The 24,636-nt window shown below is 47.2% G+C and overlaps 2 protein-coding genes across 2 annotated transcripts; one reads left to right on the top strand and one right to left on the bottom strand.

The window, feature by feature from the left end:
• Positions 1-9,976: 9,976 nt before the first annotated feature.
• On the bottom strand, positions 9,977-10,831 carry LOC135813420 (tigger transposable element-derived protein 1-like). The gene has a single exon (XM_065326517.1). It carries the CDS (start codon positions 10,829-10,831, stop codon positions 9,977-9,979), a length of 855 nt encoding a protein of 284 aa, XP_065182589.1.
• Positions 10,832-18,083: 7,252 nt separating this feature from the next.
• LOC135814666 (metabotropic glutamate receptor 1-like) lies at positions 18,084-23,044 on the top strand. Its single transcript, XM_065327827.1, has one exon. The coding sequence runs from the start codon at positions 18,247-18,249 to the stop codon at positions 22,567-22,569; it is 4,323 nt and encodes a 1,440-aa protein (XP_065183899.1). The 5' UTR covers positions 18,084-18,246; the 3' UTR covers positions 22,570-23,044.
• The last annotated feature ends 1,592 nt before the right edge of the window (positions 23,045-24,636 follow it).

The raw sequence follows: 24,636 nt of genomic DNA, 5'->3' as shown, positions 1-24,636 counted from the left end.
CTTCAGGTTGTTTGCAGTGCTGGTGGCCCATTTCCCGTTCATGCATTAGGCCACAAGCTGCGCATCAAAACAAGCAGATTTTACTTTTGTAGTCAGTAGCACTATCAGATACTGGTAGAACTGCCATCAATATGCTGTCCCCGGGGAAAATTGCGATTCCGCGGCCGCGTTTTTTTCCGCGTTTTTTGCGATTTTTTAAAAGACCGCGTTTTCCGCGATTTTCACCGCGTTTTTTGAACTTTTTTGTTGCTCTACACGTACACACAGTGCACTGTTCGGTCAGCAACGTCACATCGTGGCGGCTTTTTACTCAAATATGACGAGTGCTTACACCAGAGACTTGTAACTGATTGATTTCACTACAATACTCACTGAAAATTGCCGCACATCAATATTATTCACCGCATATTTACCGCATATTTACCGCAAATTCACCGCAAATTATGCCATATTATGCCGCGTTTTTCCCCGCGTTTTTTGCGATTTTTTCCGCAATTTTCCCCGGGGACAGAATATGAGCCTCCGTGGATCTACTACCAAGACTCAAGAGACAAGAGTACATGACGGCCACTCTTGGTGCTACCGGCCTGGCTTGCATACTGGCCTTGCCCAATAACTACCGGTATTCAAGAGTACATAACCCCTGGGGTTATGTACTCTTGGTATTACTTATAATTTAAATAGATCTATGCAAAATGCAATCATAATTAGAGCCCGAGCGCGCTAAAACATGACCACAGCTTTTTTTGAAAAAGTCGAGATAATCGCGATTTGAATTCCGCGGCAAAAAATACGAAGTGCAGTGCAACGCGAGTCGCTGTTGTTGTTCTCCTCGGTCGACTGGACTGTTCCGGATGCAATTCTTTGTTGCAAGTAAGTTTATTTGTTTGAGTTTGTATTCCATGTTGGCTGAGTCGCCTAAAACTGATCGTCATCGATGTATCGACAGAAGAGCCAAGTAGTAGTAATGTACTGCGGAGCGGAAGAAGACGACATCATCGCACTCCATGCGCAGGATAAAATATTTTGAGGATTCGGGTCGGAAACAGAAGGAAGACGATGATGGCTACAGCGACGAGTCATTTGAGGGCGACACTTTCATCGAGCGTAAAAAGAATTGATGCTGGTAGTCCCACGATCTGCAGTGACGAGGAATTCTACTCTGATGACAACCTGGCAAGCGATTGGCATCGACACTGACTTGGGAGGTGAGTCGGCCGATGATTTGGCCAGTATGGACATCGCTGCACATATCCGGGACAATGCCAGTATTGGTTGCAAGTGCAAAAACAATCAATGGACTCTGCTGCTCCCTCAACTTGCTCAAGTCGATAATTTGAGTACCCTTATGCGGAACATCGCTAGCATGAGCAGTATGCAGCGAAAGCAGTACTCTCTGGCGAGCGGAGAAACCGTGTGCAGATGGGCTTTGGTGTGGGGAATATGAGTGCGACGTCTAGTATGTTGAGGAAGACTGTGTGCAGCAGTGTATACTGTATATCTGAAAGTACGGGTGGAGTGTGATGGAGAGGACATGGAGTGCCAACTTCTTCGGCCAGCTACAGATGTTGACCGTGTTTTCGCTGGCGGTTCTCCAGTGGTGCTCCAAACAGGAGGCATTTCGGACAAGCAGCTCAGCTGCCTATAGACAATTTGGATGTGGCTGAGTACCTGTCAGCTCATGCTATAAGACCCTGGACAGAGGAATTGACCCGGAAAGGATGAACCAAGGGGCATATCAATTGTGTGCAAAAATGACAATCCCATTGCTGTACATAGAATTTCACCATTTCAACAGTGCTGCATATAATACCATTGTAGCAACACTTAGACATGTCCGATCAATCCAAAACTTTCAGACAGTGAACATTAGGTGTGTTAGATCATTTTTAAACAAAAAAGGGAAAATCGAATTTTTGGTCTGTGGTCATATTTTAGCGTGCTCTGGCTCATGTAATTTACATGATTGCATTTTGCATAGATAGTACAGACTACACTCTACACTAGACATGCAAGTAGTACTAGGCTACAGACTACACTCACTGTGACTCAGTCTACAGTCGACTACAATACTCTGGACAATAGTCACGCATGATTCTGATGATTGCTGGAAAACTGTAGATCTACCGGCATGCGTACATGTAGATCTACTCCGCCGTGGTATGTAGATTTACTGGTGACCGGTGCACGGTGCACCGGTGGCAGACCACTCATGAGTCATACCACAAAAAGGCATGATGCCATGGTAGATCTCTACTTCAAGTCTTGTCAGCTGCTCTGATCCGAGGGGGATTCGAGGCAGACGAAAGAGATGCAGAAGATCTCGACGATGCGGCCGAACATCAAGCCGAAGGTCGTAACCCTAGATCTACCATGGTCCATGGTCACACGTAGATCTACAGTACACAGCCTCCAGCATGCATCGCTTCGTATCGTATACAAGACTGGCTGTGAATATCCCAGTGGTCAAGCGCGTGCGCATCAACGGTAGATCTACGTCTCAAAATCAGCCAATCAACGTGCAGCTCGTGTTTTGAACAGTGCTAACTGCGCATGCTCGATAACGCCATCTTCCCAATCAATCTTCCTCGTTCTTCGTCTTCCTGCTTCTTGCTACAGTACATGTAAGTAATGCCATGGTTGTGTGGTTCGTTTCGCTTTGTGGCTTCGTGCTGTTCCTCTTTTGTTTGTGTTGTCACTTCTCAAAGCTGCTGTCGGTTTCGTAATGCACCATGAAGGTGTAGCGAACCAGCCATGCCTTATCAAACGCCCGGATAGCGAGCAGTCCGTTCCTGGGACAAACACGAAATGTAAGGTCGTTTTCAAAAATGTGCCCTGCTTGAGCCCGAATTGAATTTGTCGTAGAAAAGTGACAGCTAAACAAGTTTATTCCAACCCCATCTCTAGCATGGACGGAGGGCTCTTATTTGGCCTGGTCAACTTGAGTCTTGCGATTGAAATGCTCGGTAATGAGGTTGCGTCCTTTGCAACTTTGCAAAGGTAGTTTGGTGTTTGCTAACTGCTTATATGTTGTACCTGCTTAGCACGTCTTTCCGATTCTTGTAGCGACCCTAGAGGATCCTCTGCAGAACGATTAGGAAACTGCTTTCTTTCATTTGTGTACGTTTTTGCTTCTTGGCAAGATTCGTGCTCAACGGCCTTGGCCAAAATGCTACCCACAGCGCATGCGCACGGAGGGTCGAACTCGCGCACATGGTCGTTGTTAGGTAGGGTCCTGAGCAGTGCTGATAATTATGGTGGTCGAGTTGGTCGTAATCTCTTCCTAATGCAATCTTATTAATCTTATTACTTTCGTGTCGTACTACACTTGACGCTTGTTAGGTTTCCTCACACTTGCACCTTTTTCCAATTTCGTGCTACCTGTAACTTGTTGTAAGTGACACCCATTCTCCGTTGTTGTTTTGACTCTTCTTCCTTGCGCTGTTTCTATCGCCTCTCGGGTTCAGGTTTCCTGAGGGAGTTCATTCCCGGGAAGATTTGTACCTGTCGAACCGGAGTGGACGCTTACAAGTCGCACCACTACAGCCGCTCTTTTCACCTCTCTTCATCTGGTCACAGTGGTGCTGCTACGGGTGCGCTTGTCTGTCCGGGGTCAGCGAGAGGTGCCAGTCACTGACTTATCTCCGGTCAAGTTCGATCGTCACGCCAGGAGGCGCGGACATGCAAGGTACGTTTGAGAAGCGATGTCATGAGTTTATTACTACCGGTAGTTGTGCTATGTTGGACGGTGTGTAACTAGCAAGGTGTGGGTCCTCTTCACTCAGTACGACAGTAGAGACAGAGTCGAGCGAGCTGTATTCCCGGTGCCGAAAGGCGGGCTCACACCCCTGTATGGCAACCTCTCCATGTCTAACCCCCAAGACGAAGTGAATACTGTAGTAATAGCCATACTGGCCGAAGTTCAAAAAAATAGCAAGTAGACGCTGCGTACTCGTTTCAGGAAACAGTCGACTAGTCGTTACTATTCTGATGCTGATTGGGCCAATGGCTGTGGTAGATTTGTCTTCACGTGTGTGTTTATGGTCTTATCATTTTATGAGTTCGTTAGTTTTCATGATTTTGCTTCTCCTTCGTTCACTTTTCTTCTGTTCGCGAGTGCGTGAAGACTCTTCTACCATGCCGGACTGCATCAGTTTGCACATTGCGCGTAACTTTGAAGCCACCGACACCTTTGTTTTGTCAGCGGAATAATATTATGTGAGCAGAAACACTGCTCGGGCTCATTTGGGCGACGTTTCCCCACATCCATCCAATGGGAAGTCGAGAAAAAGTGAAATTACACAGGTGTCGTCGGAAGGACTTGAGTCTCTTAGTCTTTGAACACACCACTTTGTGCTGTCCGAAAATTAATATCCGGGTGTGGATTTTAAGTATATCGACTCATAGTCATCGACGCAATTATATTATTATGTTGTTAGCGGTGTGTGTATCGAGTTTTGTGGTGTTTTTTTGCTGTTCGCGGCATGACGTGTATGGCGTTGAGTGCATGTGAGTTAATTTCTGCAGATGATCCGTACCTTCTTCCTGCCGGCACAAACTGACCACCATTGCGAGCACACTCCGCTATCCAGAATGCAGCCGCTGGCCGTCCGTCTTCTTCATCATGCAGCAAACTGAACGACATCATCCTATGAAAATGCGGTAACCTTTTCTTTTCGGCCTTTGCAATTCTATTGTCAATGAACAGGAGTGCTGTTTACATGCACACTGTAAGCTGTATGTTCTAATGGATAATGGTGGTAGTTGCATTACGTAAGAGTGCACTGATTAGGGTTGTAACAATTATACCGATAACTCGCATACAGAACAAGTGCAAACGATTTGTTATGCATGCATGCATATCAGTGACCATATTCTAGCCCTTGCTCTTCATGCAATAGTGAACATGTGTGCAATTTTGTGCTTTCAAACACAGCAAAATTGATGTGTGGCCTTGAAAGAGAGCGGGGGAGGGAGACTGTATCTGATTTGAGGGAGAAGTAGGTGATGAGAGCTTAAAGCCACAACATGGTTGATTGCATGGAGACATCACCAACTTGGCCGTATTTTAATGATACAGTACGGATCGGCTATAGCGTTGGTGTTTGATTTTCGTGAAAATATCACTATAGGCGATATATTACTATAGGCGATATGCATACTTCGGTATGCCTGACAAATGCGTGTATGGTGTCATTCGAATCAGTGCAGCGTGCAGAAGCGTGCTGTGCATGTGACTGTGCAGTACGCGCCGGGCAGAGCTACTTCCTGTACTGCGGAAACAAAAACTTCGTGACTTTTTGACATGAGTTTTCAAGGAGTTGCTGTCCTCAACAAATGTGTGTTTTTGGAAGAGAAACACTTCAACACATTCAATCGACATATGAACAATATCTACAGGATCGATTAGTGGGAGTAGAGTCTCAGTCTGGGTCACCATCGCTCAACTTATCACCGCTGAAACCGTTCCAAGTGGCAGGTCGATCGACGCGTGATGTCGTATGTCACGGAGAAGTTTCTCCGCGTCCCTGATCGTCTTCGCTGTTACCTGAATGCCTTCTCCAACATCTCGGCGGAGACCACGGTAGCGCTTCAGCGCTGGTACTCATTACCGCCTCCGATCTCGCTGGAGGATGCCCCGGAACAACAAGCACAGCCAATGCCAAACATTTCGAATTTCCTCCGAGGGATATCATAGTAGTACCAGCGCTTCCTGGCTGCCGCGATCAGATCTCGCCATGTACGATGTATAATTTATTATGATCATCACTATAGCCGATGAAAAATGTATGCAATAAGATCATTTTGACAAAAAAATCGTATCATTATAGCCGATATATTACTATAGCCGATTATTACTATAGCCGATCCGATATGTATAGAAAGGGGTGGTTTACGAAAATGAATTTGAGAATACCATCACTATAAGAGGTATATTACTATAGCCGACAACCCTATAGCCGATCCGCACTGTACTAGGCAGAAGGCTTGCTGCAGATTTTGCTATGGAGGGCCCATGGCAGTTGCCATAGGGTGAGGACAAGATTCTTTGCTCTAGAAACAACATGAAAGCCTCTAGTTCATGTTCATAAGACCAGCCAGATGTACATCGGCTATAGAGTGACCGGATATAAGAACATATCGGCTACAGTGATATTGGTATGAAATATCAAAAGCAAAACGTGTTTTATCCAGTAAAAATATCACTATAACCAATATAACCGGATGTAGTGATATATTTAGGGGTCAAACGGGTGTGCCTTTAACTAACGAACGGGTAATTTTCTTAACGAACGGGTTAACGAGTACCCTTTAGCAGCCATGTTTAATTTTTTTGCGCAATTTTCACATTAATCAAGATATAGTTTATCTGTTCTCGGGTTGTATTTTGATATCACATTGTGATTCGCAAATTGATTGGTGTCTGATAGTCACAGATGTAGATCTACTAGGTGCGAAAATGCAACAACAATGCAGACATCCAGCATGGAGTTGTAAATAATTGATTGGTGTCTGGAATACACGATCCCTGCAGTGTTGCTTCATACTGACTGGATCATCGAAATCCAAACGGGTACCCTTTTACTAACGGTACCTGAGATTATCGGGCGGGTACCCGGTACACCCCTTTGACCCCTAGATATATTGGATATTATGATGGCAACAAAGAATCAAAACATGCATAACACACAATATTTATTATCGGCTATAGTGCGCCTTGATCCAAGAGGGTGGTGGCGTTCCTGCGGATGCGGAAAACTGGGCCTTTGGCCGAGTCTCACGCGAACCGTGAATTTTTTTATATTTTTTATAGTGATAACTTTAAAATACATGTAGCAATACATGTAATATCAAAGGCCCTATTTTTTACTTTCTTCACGTTGCTTATTTTTATAGTTATACTTCCTCCGTTAAGCAAAACTTCGTTGCGTTTTTACAGTTCTGTCCAAATCATTCTTTGGCTACGAACACGCTTTGCAAAGTGGAAAGCAAGGCAGCATATGAAAGATATTTATTTACATATGTCACATAGCTCGTTTCAAAGCAGTCCAGCTTCACTCTTCGTCTGAATCTGATGACGACTCACTCCCTGATGACATCGAGTCTGCATCCTCGCTGACTGTAGCCGCCAGCGCTGCCAGCTTTTGTTCCGCAGCCTTTACAAGTTTCCAAGACACGATTATTTAGATCGTGGAGATCACCAAGTTCTTCGCTCAAACTGTGACCTTGACGACCTCCACGGTGGCGCTGATAGTTGTGGCCACTCTCCGACCCGCCATGGAAGGAGCCAGACAGACCCAAACAAACGCTCGCCATTTTCGCAGCGGTGTGTCGTGCCAGCACGTTTCCACACCCTGCAGAAGCTCCTTTCTGGTTTCCTTCGCCACGAGTGACACGTCTGTCTACAGGCTGTGGAAGAACGCCAAGTCGTCGACGTTGAGATCAGGATTTTGCGGCGACTGAACGACAACCTGAATGTCGAACGTTGATTTCCCCTGCGCTGCAAACACAAAGTCACAAGTGCATTGATTTTGGTTGTGTGCGGATGCACACCATCGACTCGTGCTAGTACTCGTACAGCAGTGCCTGAGTGCTGGCCGGCTCCTGGACACTTCTTCGAGCCACGCGATCTTTCAAACTGTTTCTCATTTTCGCACTTTGGTGTCATGCGCGCGCGCCTGGGGTTGTGTTCTGGTGACATCCTCTCGAGAAACGTTTCTGCTTCGCCGATTTTCAAGGACTCCACGCTTTTCAGAGGTTCAAAAGCCTGTCAGAACAATGGACGACAACTCAGCTACTCTATGTCGGGGATAGATCACTGACATGTATGTCTAATGCCGACAGAACACCATGACAAGAACACTAAAAACGCAACGAAGTTTTGCTTAACCCTTTGCATGCTGAGCCCCTTTTCTCCAATCCACTGGCTTTCCAGCGCACTGACTCTCTTTGTGGAGTATGCACTCACAGCTCCGAACGAAATTTATTCTCATCATGGCCAGCAATCGAGGACATCTGAGAGTTGTAATTTTTGTACTCCTCCGAGGTGTGATTTTTGGCGTGCTGGGCCAAGCACAAGGAAGCCATCTGCAAAAAAACTGCAGAAAATGGTTGTTGTTTGATCCTTTGGTGTAATCTTTGTTTCTAGTCGAAGCTAGTTGCTGGTTGGAGCAGAAACGCTGAAATTGACTATTTTCTGCATGTACTCATACATGTACTCCTGTACTCAGGTATGCAGTCCCACTCGTATTTTAGCTCTTTTTCTGGAATGGATGCTGCTCTGCGCCCCTTGGTGAACATTTCCTGCGCTCGTGGAGCAGCTGAAAAGGACCACTGGTATGTCTGGTTCCTGGTTTGAAAGTGGAGAGTCGACTTTTGTGCCTTGAAAAAGGAGTAGAGAGCGATAGGTACGTCTGTGGCTTATTTTTGAGTGCTCCTCATACATTTTTGATCGTGATAGAAATTCTCAGACCAAAGTCAGACCAAAGTGAGCGCGATGATGGCCGTACAGTTTTATTGTGGATTTTTTTAGTTGTTTCATCTCTATCTATGTCAGTATCGTGATGGTGAAGTGGAGAGGGTGATTTTCTTCCTCTAGGCTTCGTTCGGCCGACTTTGCTTCGTCCTCGTTGAAAAGTGATCCTGAAAACGGTCGATTCGCAAAAATATGTTGATTTTGAATGTACGTGATGACATACGGTTGCTGGCTATGTTCACTCCACCTTGATGGATTTTTATCGTCCTGGGCTCGTTGGAAAGATCAGGACCAAACAAATCCATCCTGGCAGTTCTCAGCTCCATAGACACATCGGGGCCACTTCCACGTCCTCTCCAAACTACTCCACCGTGCCTCGGAACGGAACTTGTGACAACAACTCAATTTCACATTCTTGTTCGGCTTCTTGCCCAAATTCAACAGATTTTCACAATTCAAACTGCGCTGCAAAGCTCTGATCCAAGCGCTTCATTTGATGTCCATCACGCATGCGCCGTGCCAAAGGGAAATTCCCTGGCACACTCCTCAACAAAAAGAAGTCATGAACAAAAAAATTCGCGTTCACTCTGGGCCGTGATTTCCGTGTTCGTCTTGTCGCCGCTCAATAAATTCTAATCCTATCGCGAAGAATTTTATATCACCGGAAAGATGAGGTCAAGACCTTTCCAACGGTGTATTGATCGTCGCGATGCGTTTAATAATATGTTTGACGAAGTTACGAAAGTTTGTACACTGGTCTACGCACTGCGATATATCGCGCGATTTTTTTGCGAGTTAACTCGTACGTAGTGGATCAGGTCATGCATAAAGTGCGAGTTAACTCGTACTCAGCACGCAAAGGGGTAACGGAGGAAGTACAATCATGTACATAACAGAATTTATGGAAATGCGGGCACTGTCAACTATGCAGCATGCTCATTTGTCGGCTTCATGTGCGGAACATTTCACTGATGGTAGGTTGACGGAGTCGGGATGCACCCTTGGCGATCAGAAAATTCTCCACTTTGGAGAAACTAGCATGCACCGAAGCATCGGCATTGCTGGCGCAAAGACCACGACGAAGAATGTCAGCAGCCTGCAAGATGTCAGCTGTAGACAGTGGCGGCGTTGATTCACTGTTGTCCTCCTCCTCCTCCTCATCGTGTCCCTCGGACCTAGCGGCGTGCTGGATCTCCTGCTGCAGATCTGAAACAATGGCGCTTGCATCATCAGTTGGTACGATGCTGCATGGCTCCGTGGTATCCAGTCTGTCGAGCTCAGCGATGTCATCTTCAAACTCTGGCTCAACTTCCTGAATGAAGGGCTCGACAACAGGCGCAGTAACAGTAGTCAGCAGGCCAGACTTCCTCCAACAGTTGATGATGGCGGTAGCAGTCATGGCATCCCATGCAGACTTTGCAAACTGCAGGCAGTGCAGAATGTTTACGTTGTGCTTGAGAGCTGACGAATCTAACTTGGTAACGCTGGGTCGTCGACGAACTAGATAACTTTCCGCAGCATCAGTCTTCGGTACCCAGACTTAAACGCTTGGATAATGCCCGCGTCGCATGGCTGAATAATAGATGTGGTGTTCTTTGGTAGGAATACAACACGCACGAAATCCAGCTTGCTCTCCACAGCATCCGCCTTGTGACCAGGGCAGTTGTCCACCAGGAGAACGATCTTTTTATTTCGCTGCCGGAGCTTGCGACTTATGTCTAGACCAAAGACTTCACTGTTCATCCAAGCCTTGGGATTTGAGTTCCAGCGACCACCGAGAACATCAGCTGGTGTTGACTTGGCAGCAGCTACAGCTCTTGGATTCTTGGAGTTACCCATCCCGTGCAAGAAAAGCTTTTCACCAGCCATGGAAACAGCGACAGCGAACGTTATCCTGTCCTTCTGCGTTTTTCCACCGGCAAGCCGTTTGTCGGAACGAGAAAGTGTCCGGTCAGGTAAGGCTCTCCAAAACAGACCTGTCTCGTCCATGTTCCAAACACGGGAGTCGTCGTTGTCCACACTAGCGAAGATGTCTGGCCATTCGTTGGTGAGAAATTTCTCAGCGGCAGCTATATCAGCGACAGCAGCTTCGCCGTGTAATTTCTTGGACTTGATAGCACGCTTCGCAAGAAATCGCTGAACGAAAGACTTCCATGCTGTATCTGTTCCAGGTAAGTCCTCCGACTCCACCAAGGAATTGGAGATCAGCTCTTCGCTGATCTTCTGCGCTTTGGTGATCATCATGTCGTAGGAGACCGCTCTCAATTCCTTGGCGACGCAGGCATCGTAAAACTTCTCCAGTCCTTGCTCCAGAAGATTGCAGTTCGTTCCGCGCTTCCTTTTCACGCCTCTCATTCCGGATGACACAAGTTCAAAGGTCGATTTATATTTTTTATGATCGTCGAGATAGACGACTGGCCCACACCGAAGTGCCGACCAACTTCACCTTGCGATGCGAGGGGATTCTTGGATACATATACCAATATTTCCGCTTTCTTTTCCGCACTTAGACAAACCCGAGAGCGCTTTGCTGGAGGCTCAATGACTAGCAGGTAAACAAAACGGGAAGTGAATCGAAAACAAACTGTTGAAGGCAAACGACAAACTCAAAATTCCATGCTGGGAGTATTTCGTTGCCTTGCATGTGTCGATCGGAAAAAAAAATCGATCGTATCGCATACAGTGATGCATCGGGTATGGTGATAAATCACGGAAATCAAAAGGGTACGCTATAGCCGATACAGACTGTATACAGAATTTCGGGTGCCAGCAGTATGGTGACACAAATTGCCTGAAATGTTTACAGCAGAATATCCATCAAGTGGTATTTCACCCTGGGTGCATTCAGATTGTTTGACTGGTGATCACTTCTAATGGGGCAAAGGCACATAAACTGGTATTCACGGTACACTCGTAGACCCGACAAGAATCATTAAAACCAATATATCAATCGTTCATGATATTGGTTGATCGTGAGGAATTATTGAATGATCGTTTCAGCCCTTGTAGAAATCCACCATACCATCTCCGAGCACAGCGTCCTGTGTGCTATGTAAGACAATGAGATCTCTCGTTCGTATTGTTTTCTGAGACGTTTGTGCATTGTTTGGTGTGTGGGTGTGTGTGTGGCTACATGCAACTGCTCATGCTGTGTTTGTTCTGTATATGCGTTCAGCATGCGATCTGTGTGTATGTGGTTTCCCCTTTTCTTCTCCCTCCTCTATAGGACTCTCATCTGTCACCTTATTTTTTTTTTGCCCCTGAACGATTCGGTTGTGGCATTGAACATTTGTGATGAGCCGTTCTTGCCAGTCCATAGTTTATTTTAACTGCCTTTGGGCAATAGACGTCCTCAAAACGGGTTGCCATAAAATGACAGGTGTTCTGTTCAGCCCACGGGGATTGGGTGTGAGTGGGGTATGGGCATTGCTGGTGATGGCAGGCTTGGTCGACTCCTTGACTTGGCTGATCAAAGATATCATGCCACAAAAGGAGGCATGGTACCAAAACTCTTGTAATATCTTCTCGTGTCAAGCTTAAATTTTAACATGCTTGACATACCTGTACTTCGCAGCTGTACATTTTTGTTTTCCAACCCGCTTCAAACGCTCTAGCAAGGCCAACAGTGGTTTCTAGGAAACAGACTGCTTGGGATTGTCCTTGGGGAAAAGATCCGATTGAAATATGTGGCATCAATGGAAGATGACCATGAATTCTCTACCGTAAGTAGTTCCTATGTACTTGTACATCGGTGATGAATACTAGTGATGGTGCAAATCACTAACTTAGAATTATAGAATACTTGTCAGAACGGGATTGCATCGGGCATTTGAGCATTCGCAAAGCAACACTCTCATACCCGGTATTCTTGACTGTTTTCACCTCTACAGGTCCAGACCCGTCAACCCTGGGGGCTGGATGCTTGCCGTTGAACAACAACGTCGACAGGAGGACCAGGTATGTAGGATTCTGAGCACCTCGTTTGTCAGGTCTGTTGCAAAAGCATCCAAATGCGAATGCCCCTTATGATTGTGTACCATGGACCATGTCTGCTGTGGTTGAGATTATCTGAGTGTGCACCTTTCCCTCCTCCTCCCCCCCCCCCCCTTGCTGAGGTGTGACGATAGCGTATTCCTGATTATGCAATTTTTCATTTATACATTCACAATTGTATACAATCAGAGCCTGACCGGAATGTATGCCTTTTGTTTGTGTTGCTGCAGGACGATCAACGCAACATCGCCACAAGCGGGTGACAAAAAAACCCTAAGTATTTCTGTGATGTACTGTTTTACCAGATTGTCAGCTATGACAGTTTGGTACTGATGCCTAGGTCAACTACCTCTCCCCAGCCATTTTGTATGAAAACAAGATTCACACCAAATGATGGTTATAGATTGCAGAATTTCTTTGAAGAGCAGTGTGAGTTTAGTTGTGGCCAGAAGCACTTTGCTATAGATGTGAAGCTCCAGAAAGCAACCAGATTGTTGAACTCAAAGCCATTATAGAAAAGAAAGGACCAAGGAACTACAAGTTATGCTATAATGTTCACTAACACCACCAGTTACTTGACAATCAATTTTCAATTTTCTATAAATTTATCCTTGGCTCTCCATCCGAGTCCATTCAAAGCCACTACCTTTGCTCTTCTACTTTTTTGCCTGGTGAATGCACTGAGATGAGTATGAATTTTCTACTTTGTAAATGTGAGACAAGTAGATGTCTTGATTTGAACTGCAGGACATTTCTACCTCTACATGTCTACAAATTTCAGCACAAACTATTAGTCAGTTTGCTCAAAAATATTCTCCTGTGCAGCAGCATCCAATTTCAAATTGGCTGGGGAGGGGTGTTGCCCAGTGTGTTCCTTTTCTGCAAACACTTCCATTTCTTTTTAACGTGCTCCATTTCTTGGAAGCTATCACTAGCTCTGGAGGAGTTACAAGTGAACAAATTATCAAACAAGAATCATTTCAGTTGTGCTTTAAAGACGCTTGCAGAGATTTGCTTGACAAGGGCATTTTTATACCTTCTGAAACAATATTCAGTTCCTTTTTTCTTTTTCATGTTGGAAGTGTTTGCGGAAATGTGGTGAGGTTTGAATACTTTGCATTCATTGTATTCATTGTTGCTTGTATTATTTGCTTTATTTGGGCTGCTGTCTAAAACTATTGTTTGCTCTTATGCTTCCCTGTAGTCCATCAAGCCCAGCGTCAAGATGGATGACGAGCGCTACGGACATCACCGTCGTCACAAACAGTCTAAGTATCTCTTTGCTGTGCATGTTGCATGCATCAGTAGACCAGTGCAAAAGGTCTTCTCCGTTTCATTTTCTCCCAGACAAATACAGGTTTGCTCAACCTGAACTTCATTACCTACCGAGTCCGATGCATTAGATCTTCAGCCATAACCTTTTGCACTGGTCTGTTATGAGTGTAGTTTGCATTCTGCATGATTTTCTAACCCAACCCTATCCCCAGTAGGTCCCTCTGCATTCAGGGAGCTGGTTGAACAGCAATGCATGCTTGACTGTTTTCATCCACCCTGGGTAGTAGCATGTTGCATGTGACCCTGCCTGCTTCCCCCATGGTCATTATTACTCAGTGGCATTATCTGCATACTTTGTAAATCCCTGTGGGTGGGTAGTTAGGGTACTGATATTGTAGTACAGGTTCATCAGTTTTGCCATCTCCTGTGTGTTTCTTCTCGCCAGTCCAGGTCAAGCGTCGTGGACGGAGGACTTGATGGTGTTGCCGGAGCCGTGCAAGGTAAACCATAAGCCGTGCTCTGTAAAGATTTGTTGTAGCATAGCGGTAGTTACAGTGGGGGTCTAACCCCATGAATGGTTTTAAGTGCAATGTGTTTACCCGCATGCTAGTGTTCTGCCTTTGGGTGGTGTCCCGGATTCTGAGAATTCTAGCTCTGCGTAGTTAGCTTGACAATCCAACCTGATGTCCTCCTACCTTGGGGTGACATCCCATAGTCTGATAGTTCTAGCCGTCACAGAAGAACCTTGACTACTGGTCAGAGTGCTTGATGCACAACTGCATGCTTTCGTTTAATTGTAGCTCCATGTAGATAGCTTGACAGCTGAGTGTTTTCTGTTGGACATACATTTACAGTGTTTGGGTGGAAAATTAAACCACCCCCAGATATATTTCGCTACCTTGCGCCTTGCTTTTGTTCTGTTTTCTCCATTCCTGTATGCTCATAGGGAGCTATCAGCATATCAGCCTCCAAGAAATGTCGATGCTGCTGACCATACCCTTTGGTATGGTCTTGCACATCGGATGCCAAGTCAAGGAGCGACCCAAGCCTGCCATCGCCAGCAATCCCCGTCCTGGGAGTTATTATTTTGGTCGGGGATGTGGGCTTGAACAGAACACCTGTCACCCTGGGAGGGGATGGGTTCTACACGTTTCTGTATATTGCTGGCTCTTTATATTCTATTATGATTGTTGTATTGGCAGAGTAAGTATGCATGCATGTTGCTACCGTCGCGGCTTGGTTTCAGGGATGAACTCTTTCAGGATCACCAATGGCAATAGTTCTGCAGCAAGAATGGTTTTTGTGCAAGTTGGCAGCTGCCGGGTAATCCTGACGGACTTCATTCCATTTGGCTCAGTTGGCTATATATATGTATGGCGGTGGTTTCCCTCAGTATTGGGAACGAATGGCTCATGAATAATGACATCAACCTTAACAGATTATTCATTGTGATGGTAATGCATGCTGGGGAAGGGTGCATGCATAATAAGGTCTGCTGATTCATGAGGGCCGAACGGTCAAAGGGTTATGCATAAAGCTTGAATGCTGTGACATGCATAATAGGGGTGAATGAAAGTGATGCCATTCACATGCATGAAAGCCCCCCCCCCCCCCCCCCCCATACACACAAAACTTGGCAAAAGGAGAGAATGCCCCAAGTCCATGCCCAAAATTTCCAACATACTGTCTGTAGTCGTTCCGACTGCTCGTCGGTCGAGGTGCAAAACATATGGACTGAATAGCCCTGTATGTCCAGGTACCCGAACCCGTCCGTGCAAGAACATAAAGAAGATGGTTGGTTGGTGGGATTTATTTAACCAACCAACCGTCTTCTTTATGTTCCTGCACGGACGGGTTTGGGCACGGTTCAAACAATTACCAGCTTACAACAATACATGTCATGTAAAGCTTGGATGCTGTGACATGCATAGTAGGGTGCATGAAAGTGATGCCATTCACATGCATGAAAGTCGACGGGTTTGGGTACGGTTCAAACACTTACCAGCTTACAACGATACATGTCATGTACATGACATTGGTTACAAGACAAACCTCATTAGTAGCAGCAAAAGCATAATAACTTACTAGCTCATTTACTCTTGGCAGCAGGTACTAGAAGACAACGAATCGATCCAAAATCCCTGAAGAAATGCATTTTTTAGCCGTTGTACATGCAAGTCCGGATAAGATTCCCTTATCCCAAAATTCGTTATAAGTAATAACGTCATTGACGTTTTAACGAATTTTAACGAATTTGCGAAAATTCACGGGAAAACAGCAAAATTCCAAAGATCCAAAAAACACCCCATTATTCAAAAAGATAATCTGGAAACCCCTAGCGGAGGGTCCTCGAGGCTCGACGTCTGTTCTCACCGTCCAGGATCTATAATGAGCGACACTGACTCACTACATGCTGCTATCAGAGTATCTGGTGTTCACGGTACGGGGTGTTTGTCACACTGGAAACGGAGCATCTCTGTAACAGTGTAAGTTTTGCATCCCTGGTGATATTTTGTGCCTGGAGAGCACTATGTCTATGTGGTGCTCTTCACTAGACTCCAGCAGTCCAGGCACAGTCTTCCTCAGCCTACTCAAGCTAACTGATGAGGGGTGAATTCCCCAAAACACTGTCACTGGGCATTGATTGAGCAGGGAGTGGTGCTTTCTTGCAGGTTTGCGTAGTCGAAGGTTCGATGGACTTCTCGTGTGCTCTGGATGGCAGTCATGAGTCAGTCAAGTGTCAAGTGAAGTCAGCGGAAAAACGCGAGCTCCAGTATACAGTGTGGGGAGCAAACCCTTTCCAGTAACATTAGTAACAAATCATCGCCGAAGTCGCTACCGGTAGATCTACCACTAGACCAATCCCGAAAAGATTGTCTGGGTTCGTGAAAGGGGGCACGCGTGCGAGCCAGCTCGTGTGAAATGCATCGTTTTGTATTTAGTTTGTATGTGTCAGCTCATGGCGGAGGCGAGAGAGACTTTTGCTCACCGAGCTGAAGCTAAAGGATTTGATGGAGTGCTGCCAGCACCTAGTCAAAGCACCTTCGGTACCTTAGGCAGACCCTGACGGAGTTTGGAGGCCAGCTAGCTCTCGGCAGGGAGAAGAACATTCGCGTGGCGATCGACTCTCCGTAAAAAAATATAAGCTACATAGCGCCGACGTACCGCAACAGCTACGATTTCAACTTACTTCTCGATCTGCTGCTTCACCAAGTTCAACTATTTACAAGTCCCGACTGTTGTAGTCTGAAGCTGGAGTCGCATCGCCCACCTACAGGTAGCTTTTGGAGCTGATGGATTTTCCGACTTGGACTTCTTCCGCAAACTCTCGCAACATTACTACAGTGTACATGTATGTTGGGTTTCCGCACACTCGTGTCGACATGTCACCTATAGACCGGATCGCGGAGGCGGAGGAGCTTGACGAGCTCCGCTGACTCCAGGTTGCCGAGATACCGCCGTCGTCTTTGTTCTTATCGCTGGAGACATTCTCTCCTTCCAGGACCTGCGTATAGTTGTCGTCCCGGGGGTAGAGACTATGTTGTCTTTCGAACTAGTTCTTCATCACGCTCGCGCGAATGATGATTCTCATCATGAACTCGTTCCGACGGTGTGACATGGCGATGGTCTTTGCCGGGGCACTTGCTTGGTGAAAATGCAATCTTCTTGTGCAGTAGAACATTGATCGGCTGCAGATGAGTACAGTCATTTCGTGATTGGTCCTACACGAGGAAGCCTGGCAGGAAAGAGGCAGGACTCATCGAAGACGAAGCGCTCGCAACAAACAATAGCACTCGAAATATCTCGGAAGATTTAGGGCTTATCGCTTTGATCCACATGCACAGCGCTCACAGCCTTGCCTAGAGACCTCTTCACACTACACAGCAGAGCGAAACAAGGATTATGGCTTAGCATTTCGACTCCAACAGCAGAACATTACCAGTGCGAGAGAGAAACCCACAAAGAGCTCTGCTTTCTGTCGCATCGTCTCCCTTGCATGCAACTAACGAGAAAACCGTGTACTTACCCCCGCCCCGCATTCACACGCAAACTATCAAACACGTCCTGTGCCGCATGCTGGTCAGGTGGTGCCATTTATGTGTTGTACAGTGGACTCTCAGTTGACATGCCCCCTTTCGAACCCAGACAATCTTTTCGGGATTGGTCGTACTGTGGACCAGTTTAGAAGATTACTCTACTCATGCCTGGTCATAGTTCAAAAAATAAATGCAAAAGCCTGCATGACACGCAGGCTAGCGCTACTACTGGCTACTATACTGGTCTTGACGAAAAACGCAGATGACTCTGGCGACCAGGCCCGGGGCCTGGGGAGCAGTAAAACACCGACTAGCTGTAGTTTAGAAGTTGGTGAAGAAGAGCGTGTCAATCTACTTTTGTCGTTGTGAGGGCTAGTTGTGCCCAATCCTTTTGACCTCTTCCCAAGAACTTGACAAGACTAGCATGTTCTGAACGCAGTCTGATCTTGCCATGTCACTGGCAGAATGGCCGACGAAGAGCCGCAAAGCGGTTGGCGACAGTGTGACGGTAGAGGACCTTCTGGCGCACCATTGGCGAACGGGATGAAACGGCGGAGACGATCGGCCAGTGCAATGGCAGCTTGTCACGAAGCAAGGATCACGGTTCTACTGGGCGTTATTGTGCCGTTGTTGTTTGGGGCTGTTGTGCCTTCCCAGAGCAAGTTATCAAGTGTTGCAAGCACCGGACTAGTGCACAGCACGGCCAGACCTGCACCGATTGTTGTCGGGGCACTCTATCCTCTGTTCCGTGCGGGTGCCGATCGGCGTGTATGTAACGAGAGTAACCTGTGGCTAAGACTGCATCTGGTGCAGACACTTCTGTACACGCTGAAACGCTACCACTCCGACGCTGTTCGTAATCTCTCTCTCCATCCAGAGTACCTGCCCGAGCGATTGTCCTCATCGGAGCTCGGACATGACATTCGAGACTCGTGCGATTCCATAGCTACCAGTGTGGAACAGATCAAGGCCTTTCTGGACGTCCCGCTAGGAGAGGGTCAAAAGGAACTTTGTAATCATGCTATCAAGAAATGCTTCAGAGAAATGGAGTGCTGCAACCAGGTCCAGGAAGCCAACGGAAATCAGCCAAGTTGCACCGCTGCTCGCACGAGTAATATCCCCGGTGATGTATCCAACCAAGTGGATCAGTATTGCACAATTCCTCAGAATCCTGGCCAGAGAGGTCCGCCGCGGGACTCTCCGAAAGCGATTTTCGTTCTTGGCCCTACCAGCTCGGATTTGGCTCAAGTCTTGTCACCAGGCATGAGCTCATTCCAGGTGCCTCACATCACGTTCTCCGCTACCAGCGCTACGTTTGCCGACAAGACCGATTACAAGTACTTCTTCCGCTTCATCGCGTCTGACCAGTGGCAGGCGGCAGCCATGGTGGATATCATACTTCGCTTCAATTTTACACACATCATTGCCCTGGCATCTAATGATGCTGCGTACGGCGTCTCCGGCTTGGAGTTCTTTCGCAAGAACACGCAGAAGCACACACGCATCTGTATTGCAATGCAGGACACCTTTCACTACAGCGATAGCAGAAAGATGCACGAGATTGCCCGCGGTATGATTACACACAGCAACGCTCGCGTGGTTATCCTCTTTGCAAAGTATATCTATGCAAAAGCACTCTTCCAGGTACTGGCTCTGCCCGAGTATAACATCACCGATCGTATCTGGATAGGCAGTGAGGCATGGGGTACACATTCAGCTGTGATGCTGAATAACCCTGTGGTACGCACCGCACTGTCATTCTTTCCCAAAACACCGGGCCAGTTTGATGATTACCGGACGGCTCTGCATGAGGATTACCATCGCTACCTGCACACTCTTCAACCTACCCTGGAGGAGTTAGAGCTGGACCCGTGGCTACTCGACTACTGGCAGACAACATTTAAATGCCGTCCGCTCTCCACATTAGACCAAAGTGTACCGGCTGTGAATGCCTCTTACAGCTCAGAAGACAATAACACTGCGTCAAGCACTTCACTTCCCCCCTGTACTGGCAATGAGTCGCTAAAGGATATCTTTCCATTTCCCTGGGCATCATTGGCGGTGATGACGGGCAATGTCGGCATACAAGCTGCCAGGTCAGTTGTCAACGCCAACACCAAACTGTTGGGGCCATTGTTTCATAGCAAGCTGATGAACGTGACCCTGCCTTGTGTTGATCCCCTTTTTCCAACGGCCAGGGGCCGTTGTCCTGTGTTTGCGGCGGATCAAGACATTTCACCCGAGTACCAGGTCTATAATCTCAATCGATCAACCGGTGCTGATCGCCTGCAGAACATTGGTGTGTGGCACATGGCATTGGGCCGCGGTACCCTCTATTTGCGAGATGACGTCAGCATTGACTGGGGCGATCTGCTCCCAGCTGGAAGTACTACTCCTAATCATCCGCAGTTCTTTTGTTCGGAAACATGCCGGCCGGGATACGAGCGTATCTTTGACAGCGGCTCGGCATCTCGCTGCTGCTGGAGCTGCAAAGCGTGCGCTGGAAATAGCATCTCAAACACATCCAACAGCGACCGTTGCTCACAGTGTCAGCTGGGTTACATGTCGAGCAACGCTCGCACGGCTTGTGTAAAAATCCCGGTAATGTCGATATCGTTGACGAGCGGTGGTGTCCTTGTTCTGCTTGTGCTGAACCTGCTGCTGTCTGTAACCGTGGTGATCACTATGGCACAGTTCTACCAGTACAAAGAGGAGTTTATCGTGAAGGCAATGGATTACCCACTCTCCATGATCATCCTGTCTGGCATGCTCATGAGCAGTATAACCAGTCCTCTCCTGCTTGTCCCACCCGGTGATCTAGTGTGCAGACTATCACGTATCATTGTCGTGCCATGGCCACTGGTGACCACTTCTGCAGTGCTCATCAAGACTCTGCGCCTCGCCAGAATCATATCCAAGACACAGACACTGCGCGTCACTCACGAGATGGTCAGTCTGAAGTTGAAGAGCCAGATCCTCTTCATTGCAGCACTGACGGGCGTTGGCGTCGTCCTGGTGATTGCATTTGAAATGTCCATGCCAACTGTGGCCGAGTTCAGCTATCCTCTGCCAAACAAGGTGTACTATGCATGTACATTCAACAGACCACGCTTCTTCACAGTGACCGGATACACCATGTCCCTAGTAGCTGTAACGTGCCTTTGTGCATTCCGCACACGGAAGCTGAAGGGTGATTTTGATGATGCCCGCTACCTGATGTTTGCAAGTTTCGCCGTTGCAATGGTGTGGCTGTCTTTGTCGCTTGTTATTCTTCTCAGCACTGACGAATGCACACGCCCAATTGTGGAGGGAGCAACATACCTTGCCAACATGTTGTCCATCCTGCTGTGTCTGTTTACTCCCCGGCTCTATTTCATATTTCGGCATCGCAGAAGAGGCTCGTACGGGGTGAACAGCCCTCGTTCTGACAGTGATGACCAGAACACGGGAAATTCCTGTCGGCGTATTTCAATCGGTATCCGCAATGGTGTCAATGCCTTGGCGATGAAACACCACTTGTCCGTATCTCGTGTTTCAACACGGTCGTGCAGCTCAGTGTCAGCCATGCCGAGCCCCCCGCAACTTACGTCCACGCGCTTTGACAGAAGGAGTTGTTCAAGTGTGGCGTCAAATTCCGCTTGCCAAAGCGGTAATTTTGCACGCCTATCAGACAGCAGTAGTATTCGCAAACTGTCCACATCAGCGTCTGCAAAGACATGTTTGGGCCAGAAAAGTGGAGCAGTGGATGGCTACACACTAGCAAACCAATTGGCTGCACTAGGTGCCGCAGAGCCTGGTATTCTGGAGTGCAGTGAGACAAGTGTAGCCATGTTGACCATGTTCCAGACACAGTCCAAGGAGAAGAAAGCTACGGGCAAGGATGACCCATCCAAGACCTGGCCAGAACCTGTGCATGAAGAGTCCAGTTTGTCAGATAATGGCAGTGAAGAAGGGGCTGACGACATGAGTACAAGAAGCCCAGCTGCTTCACAATCCTGCCGCCGCACAACACCCATTGCAAACACCATGCCAAGTGGTCGGAATAGCACTACGATCAGCAACCAAAGTCGTTTCAAAAGCTTCGAAGAGGTTTTCTCAGATGACAGTGACGATGTTGGTAGTAGTGGCGGCGATTCTGTTACAGCGGCTGATGCTGAGAAAGGCAAACCCACTGTTAAACAGCAACCGGAAATGAAAGAGTCGCAAGTAGTATCTACGTCACAGTCTGACACACTGGCACCGCTACTGGCCTCAGCATCTCCCAAGATTGCCTTTCAGGGCCGCTGCTGCAGTGCAAAGCAGCAACACTCAAGCAGTCACTTCTCCGACTCGCAAGGCACAAGCCACCCAGATTGTGCAGACGCTGCACAGTCAACTTGCGATGGCCATGTCCAGCTGCACCGTCGCCGGGCAAGCATCCCTGTACGCAGTCTTTGCAGTGTGTGCAAAACCTACTCAGCTGACTCGAAATGGTCCACCATGTCAAGCAGACATTCTACAGGCACGGAGCGAACACTCGTTGCTGGGTTTTCAATTGATGACGGGGAATACCACCAGACAGACCAGCCAACAGGTTCTGATCCATTGGCCACGAATGCCGGTACCAATGCACACAAGAGCATATTGAGTGAAAATGATAGGGATAGCAGCAACTCTGGCAATGGCAACTTGAGTGACCGAAGGAGTTGTGATGCACCGCTGAGCAGTTCTTCAGAGGTGTCTGGATTTTCTGCCCAGCTGCCCAGCCAACTGATGTCGTCTAGTGAAACATTTACTGAAAGCAACTGAAGGAATCCGTCCGAGTTACTCGCTGAATGGCCGCAGTAGAAACCTGATTTAGAATTCCATCTAAAACTGAGTACTATGCACCCACCCACCACCAGCATACGTGAATCATCACTCAGTGCGGAACATTCGGACGAGTGCTGCCCATTTCAAATCACCCCAGGACAAATTCATTTCAGCATTTCAGGTTCCACTTTTTGACCATCCGGGCCATTTTTGTTCTTTCTTACCCGGCATTGCTAAGTGATGGAGGCTTGCCCTCTGTTGGGCAGATCCTACTTGGCTGCTGGAATGGTTGGTCTCTCATGCATTTTTTGTGTATAATTCATGATGTCATTGCGTTTCTGATAGTGTCATTATTAAACTAGTATAATGTTAGGTACACAGAGTGCATCTGCACAGCATTCTAACTTGATGACTTTCAAAACTACATGTACCGTTGACATTTCACTTGTTGCAACCAATAATTATTTATCTCCCCATTGTTGTGCTAAGACCCAGCAATCGCGGCTGAGATTATATTACTTGATCAGTGGAGCTAGGCGCACTTCAAGACTTAGTAACCCAGTATCAAGACCGGCAGCAAGGGCAGTTTAGGCTGATATTCCACTGGACTCTAACAGCTTGATGTGTAAATGACTAGTTATTACAATGAAGCCTCCTTTAGGCTTTAGCCCTAGTCACCCCGTGCCAGACCCTGTTTGCCGAATGACAGCCTTTCTGAACCACATGTCTATTGCTGCTCAATGAAATCCGATCGCTTAGTTCAAGTATGCACCATCACCGTGAAGCTCTGCCCTGTGTTCACAGAGCAGAGAGCAGAGCTTCACGGTGTATGGTGCATACTTGTACTTGACTTGCGGGGTTGGATTTCATAGAGCAGCACTGTAGAGCAGCACTGTAGAGCCCCAGTATTAACAGATCACCTAGTACCTACACGTACTTTCCTGGCCGGCTGCATTATTACATTACAATGTATGACGGATGGTAGATCATAAGGGACTGTTAGTGTTGGTCCATGGACTGTCAATACAGTACCGGGTATATTTTCAAAACGATTTTTGTATCTTCTCCTCACACTACTGACAAGGCCTTGGTCACGGAATGCTAGAAACATAGGCTGATTCTGCTCGAAAAGCAGTAAAAATGGCAGAACCATAGCGCATACTAGTGGTGGGCAATTCCTCGAATTCTGCTCCTCTTCTTTATCTTTATACCGGTACCAAACATGCATGAGCAGAATCACGGGAAAGGTTGAAAGTCTGTCGATTCTCTTCCTGCATTATCTGCCAATGGCTACCCCGCGCACCCTCCCCTTACGAACCTACAAAACCTGCCAACCATCGGGTCCTTTTTTCTTGAGTACTGTAAATCAATATCTTTTCAACTCACTAATGAAAGAACATGGCTCGCCCCCGCCCCCCCCCCCCCCATACTTACGAAATTTCGCTAAAGGGGAAGTACATGTATACCCTAAAAATCAATTTTTCACCAGTTTTAGTCTTCGGGGTGCTGAGTCGAATGGTCTTGGTCCGAGGAAGCCAAGGCGCTCCCTTCCTCCTTTATTCCCAATCGAACTCGCGCACTTCCACCCAAACTGGGTGACTGCACCCTACTAGATGGGGATTTGTATGCAAAATGTCACTAAAAGCGCCATTTCCTTCTTATAAAAGCACGGATGACCGCGATTGGCCCATATGGTGTAGACTTTTGGACGCTGAGTCGACTGACTTTGGTTCGAAAAGGCTGCGATGCAGCGTTCGCCCCCCCCCCCCCCCTATTCCCAATCGAACATGGTTGAACAAGCGGTCACGTGCTCGTGCGCACACCAGTCACCTGGTCACCGTGCGCCTGCAGGGTACGAGGTGATTCGTCATTATTTAACACGAAAGTAAAAAAGCCTTCCGTAGGGTTCGAGGTGCGAATCTTTCCATTTCTTCCTCCAAAAATGTAATACTGATGTCCTTAGATTGCAATGGTGGGTTGTTTATGCACATAATCCTTGGTGTTGGGAAGCAGGGGGCAGTTGAAAAATGGCACTTTTTCCGCATATTATTTGTTGTGGTCATT

This window comes from Sycon ciliatum, chromosome 4, assembly GCF_964019385.1.
Source record: "Sycon ciliatum chromosome 4, ocSycCili1.1, whole genome shotgun sequence".
NCBI classification, from domain to species: domain Eukaryota; kingdom Metazoa; phylum Porifera; class Calcarea; order Leucosolenida; family Sycettidae; genus Sycon; species Sycon ciliatum.
This window is presented reverse-complemented; position numbering and strand designations above follow the sequence as displayed.